General features: G+C 32.4%; 1 protein-coding gene across 3 annotated transcripts; it reads left to right on the top strand.

Moving 5' to 3' along the window:
* Nucleotides 1-472: 472 nt before the first annotated feature.
* On the top strand, nucleotides 473-22,396 carry LOC132729169 (putative oxidoreductase YteT). 3 transcript variants are annotated; one of them, XM_060714922.1, is made up of 13 exons: nucleotides 473-588; nucleotides 3,158-3,358; nucleotides 4,068-4,152; nucleotides 4,685-4,758; nucleotides 5,257-5,316; nucleotides 5,747-5,911; nucleotides 6,390-6,575; nucleotides 9,334-9,432; nucleotides 10,107-10,235; nucleotides 12,888-12,989; nucleotides 13,680-13,749; nucleotides 17,492-17,589; nucleotides 22,134-22,396. In XM_060714922.1, exons 2-13 carry the CDS (start codon nucleotides 3,233-3,235, stop codon nucleotides 22,263-22,265), a joined length of 1,326 nt encoding a protein of 441 aa, XP_060570905.1. In that variant the 5' UTR covers nucleotides 473-588; nucleotides 3,158-3,232; the 3' UTR covers nucleotides 22,266-22,396. The 3 variants fall into 3 exon arrangements, with proteins under 3 accessions (XP_060570905.1, XP_060570904.1, XP_060570901.1); XM_060714921.1 differs by lacking the exons at nucleotides 473-588; nucleotides 6,390-6,575 and adding exons at nucleotides 905-1,167; nucleotides 7,060-7,242; XM_060714918.1 differs by lacking the exon at nucleotides 473-588 and adding an exon at nucleotides 905-1,167.
* Nucleotides 22,397-24,336: the final 1,940 nt, after the last annotated feature.

Genomic DNA, 24,336 nt, shown 5'->3' with positions numbered 1-24,336 from the left:
TTACTTACTCGAGATTTCGACTTACTTATCTCGAAATTTGGACTTACTAACTCGAAAGTTCGACTTACTAACTCAAAATTTCGACTTACTTATCTCGAAATTTCGATTGACTTACTCGAAATTTCGAGTTACATGCTCGAAATTTCGAGATACTTAACTCGAAATTTCGAGTAACATACCCGAAATTTCGACTTATTAACTCGAAATTTCGAGATAAGTAACTCGAGTTAGTAAGTCGAAATTTCGAGTTAAGTAACTCGGAATTTCGAGATAATTAAGTCGAAATTTCGAGTAAGTAACTCGAAATTTCGAGTTAATAAAAAACATACACCTAGCACTTATGTCTTCCGTTCGATGTTGGGCTGGCACTTATGCTCTTCCGTATTTATAGTTTTTTTGTTGTTGTTTTTGATTTTTTTGTTGATGTTTATCTTTGTACTGTATAGAAATTCCTGAGGTCACAATTGAGAATGTACAAACAAAACAAGCATATCTCGTTTAGGATGTGTAGATAATGATAGCCCGGCCACCTGAATGAATTAATTAGGTCATCTGAGTTCATAGACTATCTTTTCATTACAGAAATCGGTAAGTCAAGTCTTTTCTTTCCTAGTTCATAATTAATAAGATTCTATGTATGATAGATAAAATATGATTTAATCATGAATACGATGTTTTAACCGCTGGTTAAACTAATAAGTTTACTTAATTAAAGTTAAACTTTTAAGTTTAATTGCTATCAAGATAGCAATTCTTACCTATTTTCATTTTACTGATCCCACCCCCTCCCCCTTCCAAATTCAAATTCAGAGAATTAAGATATGCATGTACAATGTTATATTAAATAACCGTACATCCTGTTAAGACTTAATATTTAGTGGCCTCATGCCTATGTGCAAATATTATGTTTGTACTATAACACCGACCCGCCAGCTGTCAAAAATGACGCTTCCGTCAACATTGAGTAAAACATTAAAAATAGACATGTTTCAGTAAATGTCATTGTAAGATAAAAGTGTAGTTATACTTGCATACAAATAAAGTTGTGTTAAATAGGTCAATAATTATCCAGTAATCAATAGAAGATATAGAAACCGGATATTTATCGCTTGGCCAGTCAGTTTTTCTACTGTTTCTAATAGAGGAAAAATTATTTTTACACCAATGGTAAGTTTTAGTGTTATTTTAGGATTATATTTTACTCAGTTTTATATTAAAGCAACGCATTCTTTCATGCTCATGGACCAATTTATGTCAGGAACTATAAACATACATGAATGTGTACATTTAATTTTGTCACGGTTCAGAACTGTTCATTAATTAGGGGAGAAGATGTGTAAGCGGCCGGATAGCTCAGTCGCTAGAGCTGCTGAACGGTATTCCAATGGTCCCTGGTTCGAGTCCCAGTCAGGCTGCACATTTTTCTCACCCTGTGACATTTGGCGCCCAACGTGGGGCCGTGACTGATATAGCTCAGAGTTTAATTTACATTGCTCTGTAACTCTGTGAAATTCGAGGACGAATTTCACTATAGCAGGGGAGTATCTCACGGTTCAGAACTGTTCATTAATTAGGGGAGAAGATGTGTAAGCAGCAGGATAGCTCAGTCGGTAGAGTTGCGGAACGATATTCTGAGGGTCCCGGGTTCAAATCCCGTTAAGGCTGTACATTTTACTCACCCTGTGACAATTTTATTGTACATGCATGTATAGTCCTGGTTCAATTCCAATAGAAAAGAACAAGTTCAAGTTTAATGTTACTGTCAAATTGTCTAAAATTTTGATGAGTTTAATAAGATGGTGTTTTGCTGTACAACTGCTTCTCCTCAGTGTGATATTCTTTATTCTAACATGACCTGCATTTTTCCCCATTGAACATAGAAGAATGGAAAGTATGTGTTATTATGCAATAAAATCTCAGTTTGACATTCTATATTAAGACATTTGACGTAATCATTATACACATGACATAACCACAAAAAATGTGACATGCTGAAAATAAGTATGGAAACAAATCAGGCGCAATATAGGTTAATATCATTAACGGCAGCATATATTTGTTGATGTAACGTGTTAGAATCTAATTCTAATACTCCACGTGATTTTGTCACTATAGACAAAGAAGGAAAAAAAACGGTGTAAAACTGCTAATAAAGACTGGTTAGGGACTACTTGTATATGTGGCTGTTATGTTTTCACCCTTGATTATATAGTTTACAAGGCCTTTTAAAGCAACAATAAAAAGCATTATTATTTATATTTTCAGTTCTTATATTAATGTTTTCTTTTCATACAATACTGAAATGATATCTCACATACATTTACTCATATCAGTTGATAAATAATTTAACAAAACGGTGCCAGTCCGTTTTTTTCTTATTAAATCTTTTGTTTAATAATTTCTATATCTTCGCAGCAGTAGGGTGCGAAATCAAACAGCGTTATACGAAAATCAGAACCGGAAGATATTTCCGATTGAAAAAATAACTTTAGTGATCTTCCTTATTTAATCATGTTAGAATCGAAATAACATCGGTCTGAAAGGTGTATATTGGCTATTTAACTCCGGTTTTGTCGTTTTGATGCGAAAAATTAATACATCCAAATCGGTGATTTTATATCACTCAGGCTACAATAGAATTGCTCGCATCCAAACTCCAAACAGTGATGTTATTGAGCGATAAAATCACTGTTTGGGATATATTATTTCTTAAATAATAATTGTCTAGATAATTGTCAACTTTAAAGTGTCACACTGAATGTGTCACTGAATGAGCTTAGTAAAACAAACCTTCAAAATTTAGACTTAACAAAAATATACTAACATTTAAGAAATGTATACAACAATGGTTAAAGTTTGAATATATCATGAAGAATTAATGATGAAACTTGTCTGTATTTTTATCACAAAATTCCATCCTATGATTTATTTAGTAAGAAATTTTGTCTGCTTATTTTGCAGATAATTCTTATACATCAGACCAGGTTAATTTGTAGAGCTAACATTTTTTTACTCAATAACTTATAAAATAACTTTTTAAAGTCTATATAAAATTCTCAAAAAACCTGGATTGATGCTGCTTTAAATGTTTTTGTTTTTTTCAGTATTCAGATGAATGTTTTGTTGATTGAAATGATATTCTTCTTTGATTAAAAAGGGAGGCAAACAAAGTAAAGCAAATACCTACAGTGCACAAAGTGAACCAGATCAACCTACAAAACACAGGAAGGACATGGATAAACAAGAAGAGGAACAAGAAATTGGATCTGGAACGCCCAAAACAGCAATAATTGTTGGGGCAGGACAACGTGGACATGGATACCCTTATTATGCTGTTGTGTTTCCTAAACAATTAAAGGTATATAATAGGAACTCTTAAAAGTAATAAATTTATGAATAATAAATCCATATTTCAGCCTTCATGATAAAGAAAAGAAGTAGTTAATTAACAGCATTTGGATATGTTTATATTCTGTTATTTAGATGCATTGTAAGAAAACAACAACAAATAAACAAAAACAAAATCCAGTGGTTGCTTAAGAAAAAAAATGTTAAGGTGGCAGGTATCCAGATGAAAATTTGAATGATCTAAGCAAAATGTGACATAATTTACAAATTTTGTCACAAAGCAAATCTAGAGGCATAAATTTTATTGAAAAAATTTAATTTGTCAGATACAAATTAGGTGGATCTTCATAGCAAATAATTAATGTTTTTTTAACAATTTTACTGATAGGTCAAAGCAATACTTGTTATGTTTATTTATAGGAATAATGTATACATGTATTATATTAAATATTGTCATACAGATAAGCAATGTTAAATGTCATATTCTAAATTGACTAAAAACTCTCTGTAGCCATAAGTACTCATTTAGTTTAAGCTTTGAAATACATTGCACAACTAAAATAATATGTTTGAATTTCATATAAGGGACATTGGGGGTTGGGGGGTTCTTCGTTTTGCAGCTATAAATTTAAAGATAGCTTTTATATTTTACGTATTGCATCTTGTCTTAGTAAGTGTAAATGTTGCTTAACATGTAAACTGTATTGTTTATATTATAGATTGTTGGTGTTTGTGAACCAAGAGATTACCACAGAGATTATGAGGCCGAACTGCACAAAATTCCACCAGAAAATGTCTTCAAAGGTTTGTCATTTTTGATTCTCCGTCTTAAATTTGAACAAAGAAAAAGAAAAAGAATAAATTGATAATCATTAAAGTGATAATAAATGTTAGACAATGTTTAGAGTTAGTGTTACATTGGGTAAGGCCGGGAAAACAACACCAGGTTATACCACAGTTTACAATGTGAGACTATGTCATGTGACAAATGATATACAATGTACATTACAAATGTATTTGGAGGGCGTGAGACCTCAAAATTATAATAGGCATGCTGATTACATGCACATGCCATAAATAGACAAATAATTTTGCCAGATTTTATGTCATAAGAATCAATACTTTGTCAATTTAGGTACTTAGGTACAAGTTTTATGAATATGCATTCTAATAATTACAGATAGCACATTATAGCTTTACAGATTTCATCATATTTATGTACAATTATTTGCATATTTAATATTATTAATATACAAAAAAACTCAGATAAATATTTACAGGCACTCATTCTTGAATATTTAACAGTTTCTGTGAATGTTTGTTTGTTATATTTTAGATTGGAAGGAGGCAGTTGAACGTGACAAGTTTGCAGACAGTGTGATTATTTGTACTCCAGACAGACTTCACAAAGTAAGATTTTGACCTTGATATTCTTATATTATTTTTAATTGCATACATATAGAAATTAAATGGTTTCCATTTGGTTAAAAAATGATCAGAACTGGAAACCTAAAAGAATTCCAAAAATGGCAAAATTGAAAATGTCCAACTCTGGTTTGATATACAAAACACAAATGTGTTTCTAGAGAATGTGTCTCTTTTTAAAACACATACTAAATGTGTTTTTGTTGTTTGTTATAAAACTTACAAAATTTGAATTATTACATTTTGTTTGAAATATTCAAAAATTTAAAAAAAAACATGCACAATGTGGGTAATTGTCATATGATTCACACAATGTGAGTAATTACTGTTTAGTTTGTTTGAAATATGTATAATGCCCTTTGATTAAAAAACATACACAACTTAAATAATTGTCATTTTATTTTACATACTCCACAAAAATCATGTTACAGGCTCTTTGATATATGATATAAAATTTATTCATATATGTTATATTCTATTCAGGAACCAGCTATTGCCTTTGCCAAGAAGGGTTATCATATTCTACTTGAAAAACCTATGGCTGTAAGTCTATGTTTGATTTGTATTTATGATCATATGAATCATTGGCATTGCACCAGAGTTATTGCACAGCCTTACGGTCATTACAAAGTATACTTTATACACTAGAAATTGAAGGGCAATTTCATTTGTTGGGTAGTATGTCACAGTATAGTACTATTCACTAATTAGGACAGAAAATGCACATAAGTGACCATGTAGGTCAGTCAGTAGATCTGTAAAACAGTACCAAGTGGTCCTGGGTTCAACTCCTGGTCAGGTTGCGTATTTTTATCACCCTGTGACTCTTTAATGGTCATTTGGGAAGTTATTAATTAATTAAGGAACATTTACATTACATATTAAAAAATGAAATTTGATATCAATAAGTATTGTTATTTTTAACAGAAATATAGCAGTTTCATTAAAGTAAATTAATTGAATTCTATTACAGGTTACTGAGGAAGATTGTAGGGAAATCGTGTCTGCAGTGAAAGAAAATAACGTTATCTTATCTGTGTGCCATGTAATGAGGTACATTCCATGGGTGAAAAAAGTGAAAGAAATAATTGATAGTGGTGAGATTGGTGAAGTTGTCAACATTAGTCATACAGAACCTGTAAGTCTTTCTTTGCTGTATTAATTTAAAAAAAAATAGTTTTAGAAATAGCTACTAATGAATGTTGATTGAAATCACAGGTCATGTGAGGAAGCTATCCAGCTAGCTAAAGGAACATTGATGGTTCTACCCAGGTGCTTGTTCATGCATGAAATTTAATAATAATGTACAACAAGTTGAAGGCCTTTGGCTATGTTTTTAGAATTTTTTTCAGAAGTATTTCCCTACACTAACTGCAAATTAATTTATCATAAAGTATGTTGGAAAATTGAAAGCACACTTTTGAAAGTGTGTTATTTTTAAGATTTTGCTGAATTCTTGTAAATAATATACCAACTTTTATTAGGAGCGTGTATTAATTTGTAGAAAAAATATTAAGAAATCACAATATTTATTGCATTAGTCCTTTCTATAACATTACATTATGTGTTTATAAGTATAATTGAAATATCACCTTATCAACTTTGATGAAATATAGGTAGGTTTTTGGCATTTTGCACATTCTTACGTGAGAGGAAATTGGCACAAGGAGGCAGATAGTTCTTTCTCACTACTGGCAAAGTGTTGCCATGACATTGACCTACTTACATACTGGATGAGGGGGAAACCATGCCAACGAGTTTCCTCATTTGGAAACCTCAGTCATTTCCATGAAGGAGATAAGGTAGACATGCGCACCAATAGTAACATATGACATCACAATTAGTTTAAATAACTGAAGTAGGAAGGTTCTGTGTTTTTGGTACAATTTTACCTTTTTGTGAGCTTTTACTTTTAGAAATTTTACAAATGTTCAATTGTGTTTATTACATATGTACATAATTATTGAATTAATACTGTACAAAATTATCCTAATGCCAGAAATATTCAATATAGGCTGCGTGATTTAGATATAAATTTCATATCTCACAAAGAGTGTAATTCCATATTGTACTGTATTGTGAAACAGAGCCTTTAGCTATTTCTGTTATTTAAACTTAGTATTGCATTCAGGGATATCAAAGCAACCCTTTCATTATTTGCCCTTATTGCAGATTATTATAGTTCTGTAAGTGTTGCTTTGTAACCCTTATATCTTCTCTATGTTATGTTTTGTCATTGAAGTAGACATTTTTGCCTCATTTTAGTTGAAGTATATTTTATCATAGGTTGGCTATTACCATTTTGCCCATTCTTTTGTACGTGGTAACTGGCACAAAGAGGAAGATAGCTCATTTTCTCTCCTTGCCAAGTGTTGCCATGATGTTGACCTAATTTCCTACTGGATGTCCAAGAAGTGTAGTAAAGTATCATCATTTGGAAACCTCAGTCATTTTCATAAAGCTGATCAGGTATAATGAAAAAGGTCATTTCATGCTTTTAGGTAGCACTACAGATATTTTGTCTTGAATACCACAAAAACAATTATTGTTTGTTTGTTTCATTTTACGCCTTTTCCCAACAGTATTTCAGTCATATAGACTGGTAGTTTCCTAACCATCGTTCCTGGAGAGTTACACCAGTACTAGACTACCTTCCTCCGTGCCAAACTACCAAAGCATCTCCTGGGGATCGAACCCACGCCAGAGAGGTAACTGGATTAGGAGTCATCGACTCTAACCCCTCGACCACGGAGGCGGTCAAAACAATTATTGATTTAGCCTTTGAATCCAATGTTTTAAATCTTAGTGCTAGTAATAATAAGCCTATGCAGCTCAGAAGTGAGCTTATATGTCAGGTCATCAGTCATCTTTTACTTGCATGAAGCTCTGTTGAAGGTGTTCAGATAGGTCTGATTCATCAAATATTTTTGGTCACAACCATAAGGAATGACTTAAAATGTGAACTTTAAAAATGTTTTGCTCCAAAACCAATAGGCTTAACCAATAGGCTTAGAAATTAAATATTAGAAAGCAACATTGTCTAGTGCACCTCTACCATTTTTGTCAAAATAAAAAGATCCCTGGACCTTGCAATCAGGATTGTTTGATTTTTTATAGTCTTATGTAGGCATACTAGAAAAAATTCTTTACCCATAGGCTTTAGCTTATATATTTGGTATGTAATAAAGTAGATTTCTATCAAGTTTATACAAATCTGGACACTGATGTCAAAATTGACTCTCCACCTTTAAGCATTTGTTTTTACATAAAACAGTGTCATAAAGGAAATACCTTTAAAATTCTGCTTCTCACAAACCACAAGATCTAAAGCTTATATATGATTATGATGTATAGCATTGTCTAGTGCACTTCTATTTAATTTACTTATACATGATTTTTATATGCCCGAAAGAATATCGGGCATATTATGTTATACCCCCTGGTGTCCGTCTGTCCGTCCGTCCGTTAGCAATTTGGTTTCCGGAGCATAACTTAAGTTCCATTTGGCCCACAGTATTCAAACTTCATAGGATGATTGCCCATATTGGGTAGAAGACCCCTATTGATTTTGGGGTCACAAGGTCAAAGTCACTATTAGCTAAATACTGAAAATAGTTTCCAGAGCATAACTTAAGTTCCATTTGACCCACAGTATTCAAACTTCATAGGATGATTGTCCATATTGGGTAGAAGACCCCTATTGATTTAAGGGTCACAAGGTCAAAGGTCAAGGTCACTATTACCTTAATACTGAAAATGGTTTCCGGAGCATAACTTAAGTTCCATTTGGCCCACAGTATTCAAACTTCATAGGATGATTGCCCATATTGGGTAGAAGACCCCTATTGATTTTGGGGTCACAAGGTCAAAGGTCAAGGTCACTATTAGCTAAATACTGAAAATGGTTTCCGGAGCATAACTTAAGTTCCATTTGGCCCACAGTATTCAAACTTCATAGGATGATTGCCCATATTCAAACTTCATAGGATGATTGTCCATATTGGGTAGAAGACCCCTATTGATTTTGGGGTCACAAGGTCAAAGGTCAAGGTCACTATTAGCTTAATACTGAAAATGGTTTCCGGAGCATAACTTAAGTTCCATTTGGCCCACAGTATTCAAACTTCATAGGATGATTGTCCATATTGGGTAGAAGACCTTTATTGATTTTGGGGTCACAAGGTGAAAGATCAAGGTCACTATCACCTTTGAACTGGAAACAGTTTTTGCTCAATAATTCAAGTATTAATCAACCTACAGCTGTAAAATTTTATAGGATTAACAGCTTTATACCCCTGACGTCTTTTCATTTTTACTTACAAGATAAAAACTTGATGGTGGTGCTTTGAAAACAGCAACAGTATATATACATGAATGTTCTTCAGCTATAAAGGAGGATAGCTTTTTGAAGGAGGTAATACTGTATTTAATTCCCATGTCTTACAAATGCTTCATCCTTACTAAAAGAAAAAGTATTTTTGGACATATAATGCTCCGCCTAGCGGTGCTCTTGTTAATTATGATATATAACGATATTTGTATAAATATTTTACTTTACAGCCAGTAGGAGCTACAAAGAGATGTTTAGATTGTCCTGAAAGTGTTGAAAAATCTTGTCCATATTCTGCCAAGAAAATTTATCTTAATAGGGTTGAACAGGTATGATATTGTAGTTTATCATTATCCTTCATTTTGTCCTATTATATGTAACATAATAATTACTATGTAAGTCCAATAAGCACAATGCATTCAAAGTAAGCATTTGTGATTGCTCTTTTATTTTCTATGTGTATTTAGACTGACACAATTTAGGGTGTTTCTTACATTAAAGTGATATGATATATATGATATGTGTTCTACAGGGGCACAAGGGCTGGCCAGCAAGTGTATTATGTTATGTTGTATATATGATATGTGTTTTACAGGGATACACAGGTTGGGCAGCATGTGTATTATGTGTTGTTGTATATATGATATGTGTTTTTAGGGACAGGAGGGTTGGCCAGCAAGTTCATAGTGTGATGTTGTATAAATTATTAGTTATAAATATTTTTGACAGGTTAATGGCCCTTTATAAATGGTTGTTTGGAAATATGACCCGAGCTGCTGGGCTAGGGTTATATTGCAAACACCTGTTATATTCGGAAATATAACCTGTCAGAAATGTTTGTACCGAATTTATACTACAGCAAGCATCTTTTTTGGAGAAAAAAAGTGAGGTTTCTTCATAAAATGACAGCAGTTGCTTATACAAAATTATATAAATGTCGCAATTATCCAATGAATAGCGACGTTACAAATGTGCAGTATTATAAATATATGTATATTTCCAGGGACACAAGGGTTGGCCAGCAAGTGTATTATGTGATGTGGTAGATATAGAGAATATAACTGATGCTCTCAGAAAAGGACCATATGGTAAATGTGTATATGACAATGATAATGATGTCATGTCACATCAGGTAATTATTGCTCATATTCAGCACCATTAAATATGTGAGATAAAGCTTTAAAGATAAATTGTCTTTTGATATTTTTGAATGTTCATTTAAAAGGTTGAAAAGTTTTTGACAAGCATTTATTTTGTTGTAATTCATCATCAAGAATTACTACTGTCTAATTGATATGCCTTAGACTAATAGCTCAATGTCTATGTGTTTATAATGCCTTAGACTAACAGCTCAATGTCTATGTGTATTCAATGTCTATGTCATAGACAGATTGACAGCTATTACCTTATATCCTTTCGACTGTCATCCGCTATACCCATAGGACGGCCAAAGCGTAAGAAAACGTATCGAATTTTTACATTTCTGAAAGCCAGTCTTAAATTACGACAGACGTCCATAGCGTAGTTAAAAGTATCAAAAATATACCTTTCTAGAATCCGTAGCGTAAATCAGCTTAAAATTTGAATTTTGTTTCATGCAACCCCGTATAAACCTCGTTTTCGTACATTCTGGTTTTTTTAATGTGTTTATGAAAATCGAAATATTACAAAGCCATACCGTATAACACTGTTAATATTACGTTCAAACAGACTCACAATCCTTGTTTTCTGAATAATGTATTTAAAACAAGTTCTGAACGTTTTAAAACGGTAAATTTTACGTTATTTACCTATATAGCCTTTTTGTTGTTCACGACTTGCCTGCGTCCTTTCATACCACGGCCATTAGAATACCATGTTGAGTAAAACGTCCACAACGTTTTAAAACGTAATTATTGAAAATCAATGAAAATCAATTTTTCTCAGGAAGGGTGATTGATATTATGCTTTTCAACGTGAATTTTGTAAGTTCAACTAATTTTTGTTTCAAATAAGAGAACTGCTTACAGAAACTCCGTTTGGTGTATGAATAAATGCATTTTAAAATACTATACCATTTAGAAGATTTTCTTCAATTAATTTAGATATCGATTTGATTACCACATTAATTAAAAAGTGTACAGTATATCTAAACATTTACTGTATCTGTCAATAAAGGGCACTATACAATTAACATATTTGGTCTTTTTATTTGAACAACATTTAACAGAATGAAATAAATAAAAGGTAAACTTCAAGAATTTAGTCATTTAAAACTAAATTTTGGTGGCCTTCTTACGACAAACAGTAGTGGCTTTCAGGAAGCTAAAATTTTATACCGGTTTATTACGTTATAGCCGTCTTATGACTATAGCGCCCGGCTTTTGAGAAGTCGATTTTTGGTACGTTTTATTACGCTATGGCCGTCAAAAGGATATAGGCATGTTTTGTTGGCTTTCCCCTCCCCCCCTTCTTTTTTTGAGGCCTCAAATAGTGAAGAAAAATGCCATATTTAGGTCCCAAACAAGAAATTTTAGACTTGTGAGGGGCTAAAAATGGCCTCAGGTTGATCTTAAGGTAATGCGTAACCACCGCCGAAAAGCTTTGAGAAGTTGCAGCACTTTGAAATCAGTTTTGATTGAAAAAAACAACACAAAATAGTGATTTTTGGCAGTTTTTAGACATCCCCCTATTGTCATGCTAAAAGGAAATTTAAGATTGAGCATGCTGTTACAAAGGCTATTGTCCAGTCAACATTTGTGCCAAGTTGAAGCATTTTTTTATAGTTTTATAGCAGATTGAACTTGTAACAGGTAGCTTTTCAATGAAAACAGCCATTTATATGCAATATGCTCATGCGGTTAAAAGTTAAGTGGATTTATATGGTATAATTATATTATATCTAAATTGAGACAATTTGTGAGCAAAAGTGTCTTTTTTTTCAAAATTGTCATAAATCAGTTACATGTATTTATATGCACTGATATAATTCATATTGGAACAAATGAAATAATTTTACAGGTTTAACATTTTGAAAAATGACCTTGACCTGTAAATGACATAAACTGTTAAGGCCATTCATGTCTTTCACTGTGGCAAAATTAAAAGGCCAAGGTCCCTCACAATATCACTGAGATACTTAATCTTCTGAGGATCTAACTGGTTGGGGAGTTTTGAATTTCTATCAATACATTGATAATTGCTGGTCTAAAAGCACAGCTGCAGCATGGCTCTAGATGCAGAGCAAAAATATTATTTTGAAAATCAACATGGAGAAAAATGTTCTAAGATGTTAAGAAAAGAAAAAAGATTCAAGAAGTAAATAACATGTAATGTGCGATTAAATAACTGATTTTATTGAATTCATCATCACATTTTTATTGTATGACTATCACCGTAAGGGCTTTTTTTGCATATTTTGACCTCTGTCTAGTATTTTACATGGATTGTAAGTGCCGTTTGCAATATGTAAATTACTATCTTTGTTCACTTCACAATATTTTACTTTAAGATATATTTTCAAATTCTGCAAAAATAAGCATGAATCTGGTGGCATACTGCTGTAATAGAAGTGTACCTGTATTAGAATAAGATGTTCTGACCATACATGTAAGCATACTATTTTAGGGTATACATATAAATTATTTTATTCCATTTTCATCTGAACCATGTGTTCTAGTTTAACCAGATTTCCTGTTCATTCTGCTATTACATACTGCTATTCTTGTTTTTTCTATATGCTCTAATAAGACTTATAAAGTTAGTCATCAGATGTCACTGATACCTTCTTTATTATGTATATTAGGTAGTGAATATGCAGTTTGAAGGCGGTGCTACGGCTACACTACAAATGGTGGCATTCACAAGTAAAATATGTGAACGTGAAGTTAAAATATATGGCACCAAGGTATGAAAATATCATAAAGTGTTTTTTTTTGTCTTCAGAATACTAATGTTGCATGTAGCTTTTATGATGTCAGCCAGCCTCAACTTCCAACTTTATCTTTTCAGTTTTCTTTGAATTGGCACTTTTATTTTGAAACCTGTTGAGTTGTTGACAGACATATTAAAATTCACAGCTAAATAAATATATTCCCTACATTTTGTTGATTATGCTAATCGTTTAAATCAACAATGTGAATTTACCTGTGGTAGTACATTATGTATGTATATTTACAAGGTAAATAAGACTTTACTTGATATCAGTTTGACTAAGGGTAAAAGAACAATTTGTCCCAGATTCAAACTCAAGCAGTTACTATTTTTCTTTAAAAAAAAAGAGAAAAACACACTTATTTCATTTCATTTGATGCAGGGCAAATTAAGAATTGTAATTATTTCTGTATCAATTTGATAGTGCAAATCATGAGTCAGGTGAATTATTACCAGTTGGGGAAAGAGTATTAGTTTAACTCTTAAATGATGCCTATAAACAAAATAATGCTCACTATTTAAATAATTGAGCTAGAAATAAAGTTCAATTGAATTTGAGTGTCAATTAAGTTTGTACCCCTATGATCAGAAATTAATAATTTGAAAACACTGTAGTGACATGCTTTGCTATAATTTATGACTTAATTGTGTCTCATATTTGTAGGGAGAAATTACAGTTAATGATGGAGCTTTACCTCCAATTAAAGTCTTCAATTTTCTGACACATAAATCAGGTAATACTTTCATTTTTAGCTCGACTATTCGAAGAATATGAGAGCTATTGTAGTCGCCCCTGCGTCGGCGTCAGCGTCCGCGTCGGCGTCTGCGTTGGTTAAAGTTTTTTGTAAAGTCAAATATCTCAATTATTGCTTGAGATATTCAATTGAAACTTACAATACTTATTTATAGTAACAAGGTTCATCAGATTGTCAAGTTGAATAACTCTACCTACAATATTGACAGAATTATGCCCCTTTTTAACTTAGAAATTTTGGTTAAAGTTTTTTGTAAAGACAAATATCTCAATTATTGTTTGAGATATTCAATTGAAACTTACAATACTTATTTATAGTAATAAGGTTCATCAGATTGTCAAGTTGGATAACTCTGCCTACAATATTGACAGAATTATGCCCCTTTTTAACTTAGAAATTTTGGTTAAAGTTTTTGTAAAGTCAAATATCTCAATTATTGCTTGAGATATTCAATTGAAACTTACAATACTTATTTATAGTAACAAGGTTCATCAGATTGACAAGTTGGATAACTCTGCCTACAATATTGACAGAATTATGCCCCTTTGAAACTTAGAAATTTTGGTTAAAGTTTTTTTGTAAAGTCAAATATCTCAATTATTGCTTGAATTATTCAATTGAAATTTACAATACTTTTTTATAGTAACAATGTCCATCATTTTGCAAAATTGCATAACTCTGTCTGCAATATTTGCAGAATTATTTGCCCCTTTGAAACTTAGAGATTTTGGTTAAAGGTTAAAGGTCTTCAAAGATATTTACTTGAAACTTTACACATGTACTTAGGGTCATAATTTGAGGGTCATAATTGTATGTCACTGACCAAGTTCCATAACTCTATCTTGCATTAAGGCTGATTCATATCCCCTTTTCTACTTAGTCTCTTGGTTAATGTTTACATGCAAGTTTTACATATCTCAATAACTATTAAAGATATTTATTTAAAACTTCACATATGCATCTAGGGTCAAAATTGTAGGTCACTGACAAAGATCCATAATTCTATCTTGCATTTCGGCTGATTTTTTTTTCCCTTTTTCAACTTGAAAAATTCATGGTAAAGTTTTGCTTGTAAGCTGTTATCTCCATAACAACTGAAGGGTTTGTGCATTTTTTGGGACAATTTTATGCATTCATAATAATAAAGCAGTGATTTACTTGATAAGACATCTTAATAACAAGCCTTTGTACTTTTTCTGTCAATTTTATGTATTCATAGGTAATTAGTATTATTATACTCAATAAAACACCCTTGTGACATTACCTTCCAAATAGTCAAGCCAATACTGTATAATTAGACTCTCTCTAAGGCCTATAACATGAATTTATAAAAAACAAGAAATATCTTTAAAAAAGATAATCGGCGTAAATTCAGTGCAAAATGTCTCATAGCTTTAGAATATTTTCAAAATTAATGATATTTATACTTTATAACAATATAAATGTCTAAATTGAAATATATTTGGTGGTTACTAGTATAATCTATGACAGTTGTCTAAACTTAGCTGAAACATGTATGCTCCTATAATGTCAACAAATTAGTCATGTTATTATAAATGCTAGAAGCTTTTTTGTCACCGTGACTTTTGACTACTGGTTTCAAAGTCAATACCAGATAATAACCAATCACACTACCAAATTTAGAGACTGCAAAGGCCACAATCAGCTGACAACTTGAATTTTATTGTTAAATAACATTAACTTAAATATGTATCTGACCTTCATTTTGTTAAAGCACTTCTGTGCATAAAATGCTGCAATTATTAGGTCATGATAATAACACCAAAAACTTTTGTTGTTTATATCTTTTATTTATGAAAGAATGCAAACTGTAATAAACAATCAATGGAACATATCAACTCTGAACTATACTATTTATAATGCCTTCTTATCTATCTGGCAATGAAAATGAATAATTGAAGACTTAAATCAAAAGTTAAACATAACCTTACTAGTAAAAGTTATACTTATGTATTTTATAAAAAAAAAGGATTTCTATTAAAAATTGCACAGCTTGACTAGTATTTTGTATATACTAGGGGTATGAGGTGGAGGTACTAGTTAAGCCTACTGGCATGGCTACGTGTCGTACACCTACACAGGTTATATTTAACAATGTACTTTAAATGTGGAATGTAAAATATAAATGTTGTTCCATATATACAGAAATATATCTATTTATCTTATAATAAGTACTAAACTCAATTTTGTATAACCCATCAATGACACTGATTATCAAGTGAGACAGTTTCAGATTGAGGTAGTCAATTGGGGTGTATTTTGGTAAATTTACCTACCGGTGTAAACAAACGCCGAATAACTATGAATAAATTAATTTGTTATTATTACGCACAAAAAATAATACTTAAAGTTTTGCGATTCTTTATGATAATGTTGCATTTTAAATATACTAATTTTTGCAATTCATATCAGCTCTGGAGAATCTTTTTGTTGATCAAAAATATCGTTCATTTTCATAGCAAACAGAAAAGCTACGGCAAATAAAGTACGAGTGAGTAGTAATCGAATGTTTAAGTAAAGGCTGAAAAACAAAAAGTTGGGTTTGTTGTTAATATTATCAACAAAATAAATTGTACATGAAATCATATGTACTGTATATTTTTGTATTTTGATATATCTTTGTTTTGGTCATAACATTGTGATATTTAGTTTACGATTGTATAAATATTTTTAATACAACTTTATTCTTAGAGACAAGTAAACTAAAGATTACGAATTTGTCCTTAAATTTCATAACAGCCAGTCTTTCCACCAATGAAAAACACCCTCTTTTAGCTGAAGATTTTGTAACTAACAGTTTCATTTGTTACAAATCTAGGTCAAAATCCATTTTAATACAGCTACGCCGAAAAAATCAGCCCTTTTGTAAACTTAGAAAATTTAACATTATCAAGGCTCTTTTACTATCAAGCACTTAGAATAGTCGAGCGTGCTGTCCTACCGACAGCTCTTGTTAAAACATAACAGTCACAATTACGTTTACTTTCAAACTTGTACAATTATATCAACATGATTAAACCAGAGACTACAATTACTTAGGTAACCCATACTGTTTTTGTCAGTTATCAATTTCTGTTATAATGAAGTGCAATAAACAAAAAAGAAAGTTCTGACATTAAAAAGAGGGAGATTTCTTTAATGTATGAAAATACCCCTTATTTTAAGATAAATCTTTTAAAATTTGGGTGCAGCAAGTAGGAGTCTCCCGCTCAAAGTGGGAGAGTTCACATGTTATGTAAACATTCCGTATTTACAATATAAAGATGCAATTTTTTCTGAAAAAATGAAATGTTCATGTTGGATTTGAACTGTCACAGATAATCAAAGCACTCTGGATAATTGTGCTAAGGAAGGACCTTCCCAAACACATTTTAATTTCAAATTCTATTTGGAAGACCCTGGTTAGGTTTGAACTCATAATACACTTATTTTTGCTATAAAATGAAAAGAGCCGCATCACAACAAAACCAACATAGTGCGTTTGCGACCAGCATGGATCCAGACCAGACTGCACGGATGATCAGGATCCATGCTGTTCGCTATCAGTTTCCCTACTTGTAATAGGGTTTATAAGCGAACAGCATGGATCCTGATCAGACTGCGCGGATGCACAGGCTGGTCTGGATCCATGCTGGTCGCAAACACACTATGTTGGTTTTGTCGTGACACGGCTCATTAATTCTTTTTGTTTTGTTATCAGCGAGTCATTTTCCGGAGGATGCAATGGTAGCTTCACCTTTAATGGGTCATGGAGGAGCTGACTATTACACTATTCAAGCATTCGTCAAGGCTCTACATGTAAATATTTATTGGTTAAATGTTTTATGCCCCCACTTCAAAGAAGAGGGGGTATATTGCTTTGCATTTGTCGGTCCGTCGGTCCATAGACCAAATGGTTTCCGAGTGATAACTGAAGAACGCTTAGGCCTAGGAACTTCAAACTTGGTATGGTGATTGGTCATGACCAGTAGATGACCCCTATTGATTTTGGGGTCAAGGGGTCAAAGGTCAAGGTCACATTGACCTTGTAAGTAAAAACAGTTTTCGATCAATAACTAAAGAACGCTTAGGCCTAGGAACTTCAAACTTGGTATGGTGATTGGTCATGACCAGCAGATGACCCCTATTGATTTTGGGATCAAGGGGTCAAAGGTCAAGGTCACATTGACCTTGTAGGTAAAAACGGTTTCCGATCAATAACTAGAGAATGCTTAGGCCTAGAAACTTCAAACTTAGTATGGTGATTGGTCATGACAAGCAGATGACCCCTATTGATTTTGGGGTCAAGGGTCATGGTCACATTGACCATGTAGGTAAAAACGGTTTCTGATCAATAACTAAAGAACGCTTAGGCCTAGGAACTTCAAACTTGGTATGGTGATTCGTCATGACCAGCAGATGACCCCTATTGATTTTGGAGTCAAGGGGTCAAAGGTCAAGGTCACATTGACCATGTAGGTAAAGACGGTTTCCGATCAATAACTAAAGAACGCTTAGGCCTAGGAATTTCAAACAAGGTATGGTGATTGGTCATGACCAGCAGATGACCCCTATTGATTTTTGGGTCAAGGTGTCAAAGGTCAAGGTCACATTGACCTTGTAGGTGAAAACGGTTTCAAATCAATAACTTGAAAATGCTTAGGCCTAGAAACTTCAAACTTGGTATGATGATTGGTCATGACCAGCAGATGACCCCTTTTGATTTTGGGGTCAAAGGTCAAGGTCACATTGACCTTGTAGGTGAAAACGGTTTCCAATCAATTACTTAAGAACGCTTAGGCCTAGAAACTTCAAAATTGGTATGGTGATTGGTCATGACCAGCAGATGACATCTATTGATTTTGGAGTCAAGGGGTCAAAGATCAAGGTCACATTGACCATGTAGGTAAAAAAGGTTTCTGATCAATAACTAAAGAACGCTTAGGCCTAGGAACTTCAAACTTGGTATGGTGATTGGTCATGACCAGCAGATGACCACTTTTAATTTTGGGGTAAAGGGGTCAAAGGTCAAGGTCACATTGACCTTGTAGGTAAAAACGGTTTCTGATCAATAACTAAAGATTGATTAGGCCTAGGAACTTCAAACTTGGTATAGTGATTGGTCATCCCTTCTGATTTTGGGGTCAAGGGGTCAATGTCATATTGACCTTGTACTTAATGACGGTTTCTGACCAATAACTCAACAACTCAAGTTGCCTTGGTTGATATTTTTATATTAAACTAAAAATGCTTTTGGTATACACATTTGAAGGTCTTATGTAATGTTACAACTTGGCTGTCATTAATGAGGCCTACATGATTCATGAAATTTATGCACATATTATTTGGTAAGATTTGTAATAACTTAAATTGCTGCACACAACCTATGGGGTCACAATAATTATTACCTTGTGACTAGTCATGACCAGTAGATACTAAATAACCCTTATTAATTGTTTGTTCACTGGGTCAGAAGTCATACATAATAACCTGATCACATGACTAATTGGCTGCCGATAGGGGGCATACATGTTTTACAAACATATCTTGTTTACAAATTGTTTCTACTTTAAAGGACATTTTTGGGAATTTTCATAAATAAACACAAAGGAAGAATTTAAACTGTTTAATAGAATTTCTTATTTCTGTTACAATTTTTCAGTTTGAATAAAAGGACTTAAGTGTTTTAAAGATAGGCCATTTTTATTTTTAAGAAATTATGCTACAGATTAAGAAAGTGGGGGGGGAAAAGCCAATCCGCTCTTTAATTGTTCTTGAAATTTTGCACAGTGAATCGAACAAAAGTAACTAAATGAAAATGAGAAAACAATAAGGTATTGTTTACCTTATTTGTGAATTATCTGCTCTTGAATTAAGCCGAAAAGTCAAATCCAGGGGCAGATAACTCAAAAACTAGAACAGTGACTCTCACATTTATAAAATGTTTTTGTTAAATATTCTAACAACATGCCAAGTTTAAAGAAATTCTATTGAATAATTTTGATTTATCCTGTATGTCTGTATGAAAACTCCTGAAAACGTCTTTAACAAAGTTCTTGATGATGCAGTAATTTGTTGTTTTACATGCTGTTATAATGCAATGAGTACATCTCAAGATAAATAAACATATTAAATTTTATGTAGACTAAGTGATAACTGACTAGATTTTATCATTTATACATAAGTGAAACTTCAGGTTTGCCATTTTATTTGAGCATTCTATATTGGTCTGTACATTAGTCTTCCTTATTTTAGCTATTACATAAACGTCTTAATATTTTAAAGTGATTCCAAATGCATTAAAAATCAATTTCATTATACACATTAAACAGCGAATCTAAAAAGTCAAACAATTTTGTTTGGGATTAATTTTAGATAATTCTGAAGTTAAACTGAAAGAAGAAATTTGAGACAATTTAATCTTGTGAATAAATCAAAAATATCTGTACTTATAGTATGGATACTACTTCTATTCATGTTAAAAGAAATTCAAAAACATTCAATTAGTAAAATAAGAGATAATTAAGACATTCAATAACAAGATATGTTTGTAAAACATGTATGCCCCCTATCAGCAGCCAATTAGTCATGTGAGCAGGTTATTATGCATGACTTCTGACCCAGTGAACAAACAATTAATAAGGGTTATCTAGTATCTTCTGGTCATGTCTAGTCACAAGGTAATAATTATTGTGACCCCATAGGTTGTGTGAAGTTATTACAAATCTTACCAAATAACATATGCATAAATTTTATGAAACATGTAGGCCTCATTAATAACAGCCAAGTTGTTATATTACATAAGACCTTCAAATGTGTTTACGAAAAGCATTTTTAGTTCAATATAAAAAAAAATATCAACCAAGGCAACTTGAGTTGTTGAGTTATTGGTCAGAAACCCTCATTAAGTACAGGGTCAATATGAAATTGACCCCTTGACCCCAAAATCAATAGGGGTCATCTACTGGTAGTGACCAATCATCATACCAAGTTTGAAGTTCCTAGGCCTAAGCATTCTTTAGTTATTGATCGGAAACCGTTTTTACCTAAAAGGTCAATGTGACCTTGACCTTGAACCCCTTGACCCCAAAATCAATAGGGGTCATCTGCTGGCCATGACCGATTATCATACCAAGTTTGAAGTTTCTACGCCTAAGCGTTCTTTAGTTATTGATTGGAAACCGTTTTTACCAACAAGGTCAATGTGACCTTGACCTTTGACCAAAAATCAATAGGGGTCATCTGCTTGTCATGACCAATCACTATACCAAGTTTGAAGTTGCTAGGTCTAAGCGTTCTTTAATTATTGATCAGAAACCGTTTTTACTAACAAGGTCAATGTGACCTTGACCTTTGACCACTTGACCCAAAATTCAAAAGGAGTCATCTGCTTGTCACCACCAACAATCATACAAAGTTTGAAGTTCCTAGGCCTAAGCATTCTTTAGTTAATTGATCGGAAACCCTTTTTACCTACAAGGTCAATGTGACCTTGACCTTTGACCCCTTGACCCAAAAATCAATAGGGGTCCTCTGCTGGTCATAACCAATCCCCATACCAAATTTGAAGTTCCTAGGCCTAAGGGTTCTTAAGTTATTGATCGGAAACTGTTTTTTACCTACAAGGTCAATGTGACCTTGACCTTTGAGCCCTTAACCCCGAAATCAATAGGGGTCATCTGCTTGTCATGACCAATCACCATACCAAGTTTGAAGTTCCTAGGCCTAAGGGTTCTTTAGTTATCACTCGGAAACCGTTTTTACCTAAGAGGTCAATGTGACCTTGACCTTTGACCCCAAAATAAATAGGGGTCATCTACTGATCATGACCAATCACCATATCAAGTTTGAAGTCCCTAGGCCTAAGGGTTCTTTAGTTATTGATCGGAAACTGTTTTTACCTAAGAGGTCAATGTGACCTTGACCTTTGACCCCTTGACCCCAAAATCAATAGGGGTCATCTACTGGCCATGACCAATCACCATACCAAGTTTGAAGTTCGTAGGCCTTAGGGAACTTTAGTTATCACTCGGAAACCATTTGGTCTACGGACCGACGGACCAACGGACCGACGGACCGACAAGTGCAAAGCAATATACACCCTCTTCTTCGAAGTGGGGGCATAATTATATTATACGAGTAGCAGTACTATAACACTTCATCTGTGCTTTATTAAAATGACCCTGCAACATTTCCAATATTAGTGGTTTTGACAGTCATTAGGGTTTTCAGTTTTTCCATTTTATGTTTTAATCCTCTTAATCTTGAATAGATGAATATAAGAGAAGTTCACTTAAAAACCTTATTGAAAAAGTGTGTATATACATAATGAAATAACCAACTGTAATAATTTTGTATTACAGAATGAAGACCAGGCTGAGATCGAGACTGGGCCAGATGAAACTCTTGCTAGTCATCTGCTATGTTTTGCTGCCGAAAGGGCGAGAATAGAGAACAGAGTTCTCAATCGAAATAGCAAAGGAGAATTTGAATAGAGAGACAGAAATGGGGTGGCAACAACCTACAACACTGTTTTGTTTATAATGTATAATACTACTAGGGATATAATAAGCTAAACTAATCCTGCTTAGTGTACATTATGAAGTCCAATATATATATATATATATATATATATATATATATATATATATATATATATATATATATATATATATATATATATATATATATATATATATATATATATATATATATAAGAAGTTCGATTCCTTGTGTGGATCCCATGTATAAAAAAGTATGTTTTGGGAAATGCAGAGTACAAAGTTCTTTAATTTTTTATACGTTTATTTCAGAAATAAACGTATAAAAAATTAAAGAACTTTGTACTCTGCATTTCCCAAAACATACTTTATATATATATATATTTGAAAAGAATTTCGGAGGCTGATTTTGTATCTTCCAATTCATTCATGGTTCATGGTGCTGTGTTTGTATAGCCTTACGGCAGATGCCTTAACATCACTTTCATGTTGGGGCAGCTATGATCCATTTCATAAAAAGTAATTGTCTGATTAACCAAAGATTGAATATACATTATATATGTATAACTTTGATTGATGCATTTGCTTAACTAGTTAACTTGTGGTATTATATGATAATGAAAGGATGTTGATAAAACTTCTTTGAAACATATATATCATAATGTTAAAGTACTTAAACTAAATATTGTCTAAATTGACATCTGGCTTTGGAACAAGATGAAACATTATAAACTTGTTTAAGAGCATAATAGGTCACTCGCTAAGGCCTATAACTGCAACATAGATTTGAGAAAAAAATTAGGCCCTTTTTGAACTTGGAAAATTTTACATTATTAAGGCTCTTTTACTATCAAGCAATGTGCTGTCATACTGACAGCTCTTGTTAAACATGTTATTTATATACTTTTTATATTAATTAAATAGAATATTTTTAAGTTTGAGATTTTAGATTTATGTTATAGATTTGTGAAACAATAGTGTTATCCAAAAGATTTACATTTGAAAGATCAATGAAAATAGTTTTTTGTTACTTCTACAAAAGTTACACAGTAACATTAACTATCTCGATCAACAAACTGGTAGTTTAAGACAGAACAGAAACACAGAAGTATGGTGAAACAGAACTTAAATATCTTAGGAAATTAACAAGAAAGTTAAACCATCCTGTAAATTTTATTTTAGAACTATCCTTTACATTTTGTTTTATAATGGCAAGAAACTGCCTCTACATTTAATGGCTTATCAGATTTCCCGATCTCAGTCTGTTATTATAAAATGACACACCGAATGAAATTTAATACTTCTTATATTTGTTTCTTCCACTTCTTACAGGAAGTCATTCTAATATTAGAGGGAAGGCCAAAACAAAATAGTCAGCCAAATAAGATTTATATATCTTCCCAAGTATGGACTTGAAAAATGATATCTGATTCAGTCTTTTAAGGCACTTCAAAATTAGATGATATAAAAGAGAAAAAATTAAAGTGCTTCAAAAGATTTATATCATAAGGAGGCCAACAGATGTCATAACTTACCAGCAATGGGGGAAATTAGATTGTAGTCTGTGGAGATTTACTTTACTCAAGTTGTAGACAGCCTGTGTTGCTACAGGAATGCTACATTAAAACATTTAAGACAACTTACATTATTTATTATCTAATGCTTCTTTCATCTTGTGCAATGATTATCTGTCATTCTCTTAACCATTTAAACATAATAAAAAACAGAAGTTTATCTTTTCTATAGAAATAAAACTGGTTTAACTATTTTCTTGTGCAAATAAGTGAAAAGAATTTAGTTTTTTGTTTAGTGAATTATTTATAGAGTTTTGTTTTTTGTTAACTTTAATGCTTAAAGATATACTATGCTCATCCTTCAATCAAATATTTAAAACTACAGAAATTCTTTGAAAGCTATAAAATTCTTACTGAATATGACTAATTTTAACAAAAGAAAGACTAAAATATGTATGGTAAGCTGCGTTCCCTATTACAGGTCCAGTAAAGTTGGCATTTTCTTTTAAAAAAAACTGGCAGTTTTTTAATGACACTATATATTCCTTTGT

This window comes from Ruditapes philippinarum, unplaced genomic scaffold, assembly GCF_026571515.1.
Source record: "Ruditapes philippinarum isolate M1 unplaced genomic scaffold, ASM2657151v2 ctg1020_1_1_1_1, whole genome shotgun sequence".
Lineage (NCBI taxonomy): Eukaryota > Metazoa > Mollusca > Bivalvia > Venerida > Veneridae > Ruditapes > Ruditapes philippinarum.
Note: the sequence above shows the minus strand (reverse complement) of the source record. Positions and strands in the feature narration are given on the sequence as shown.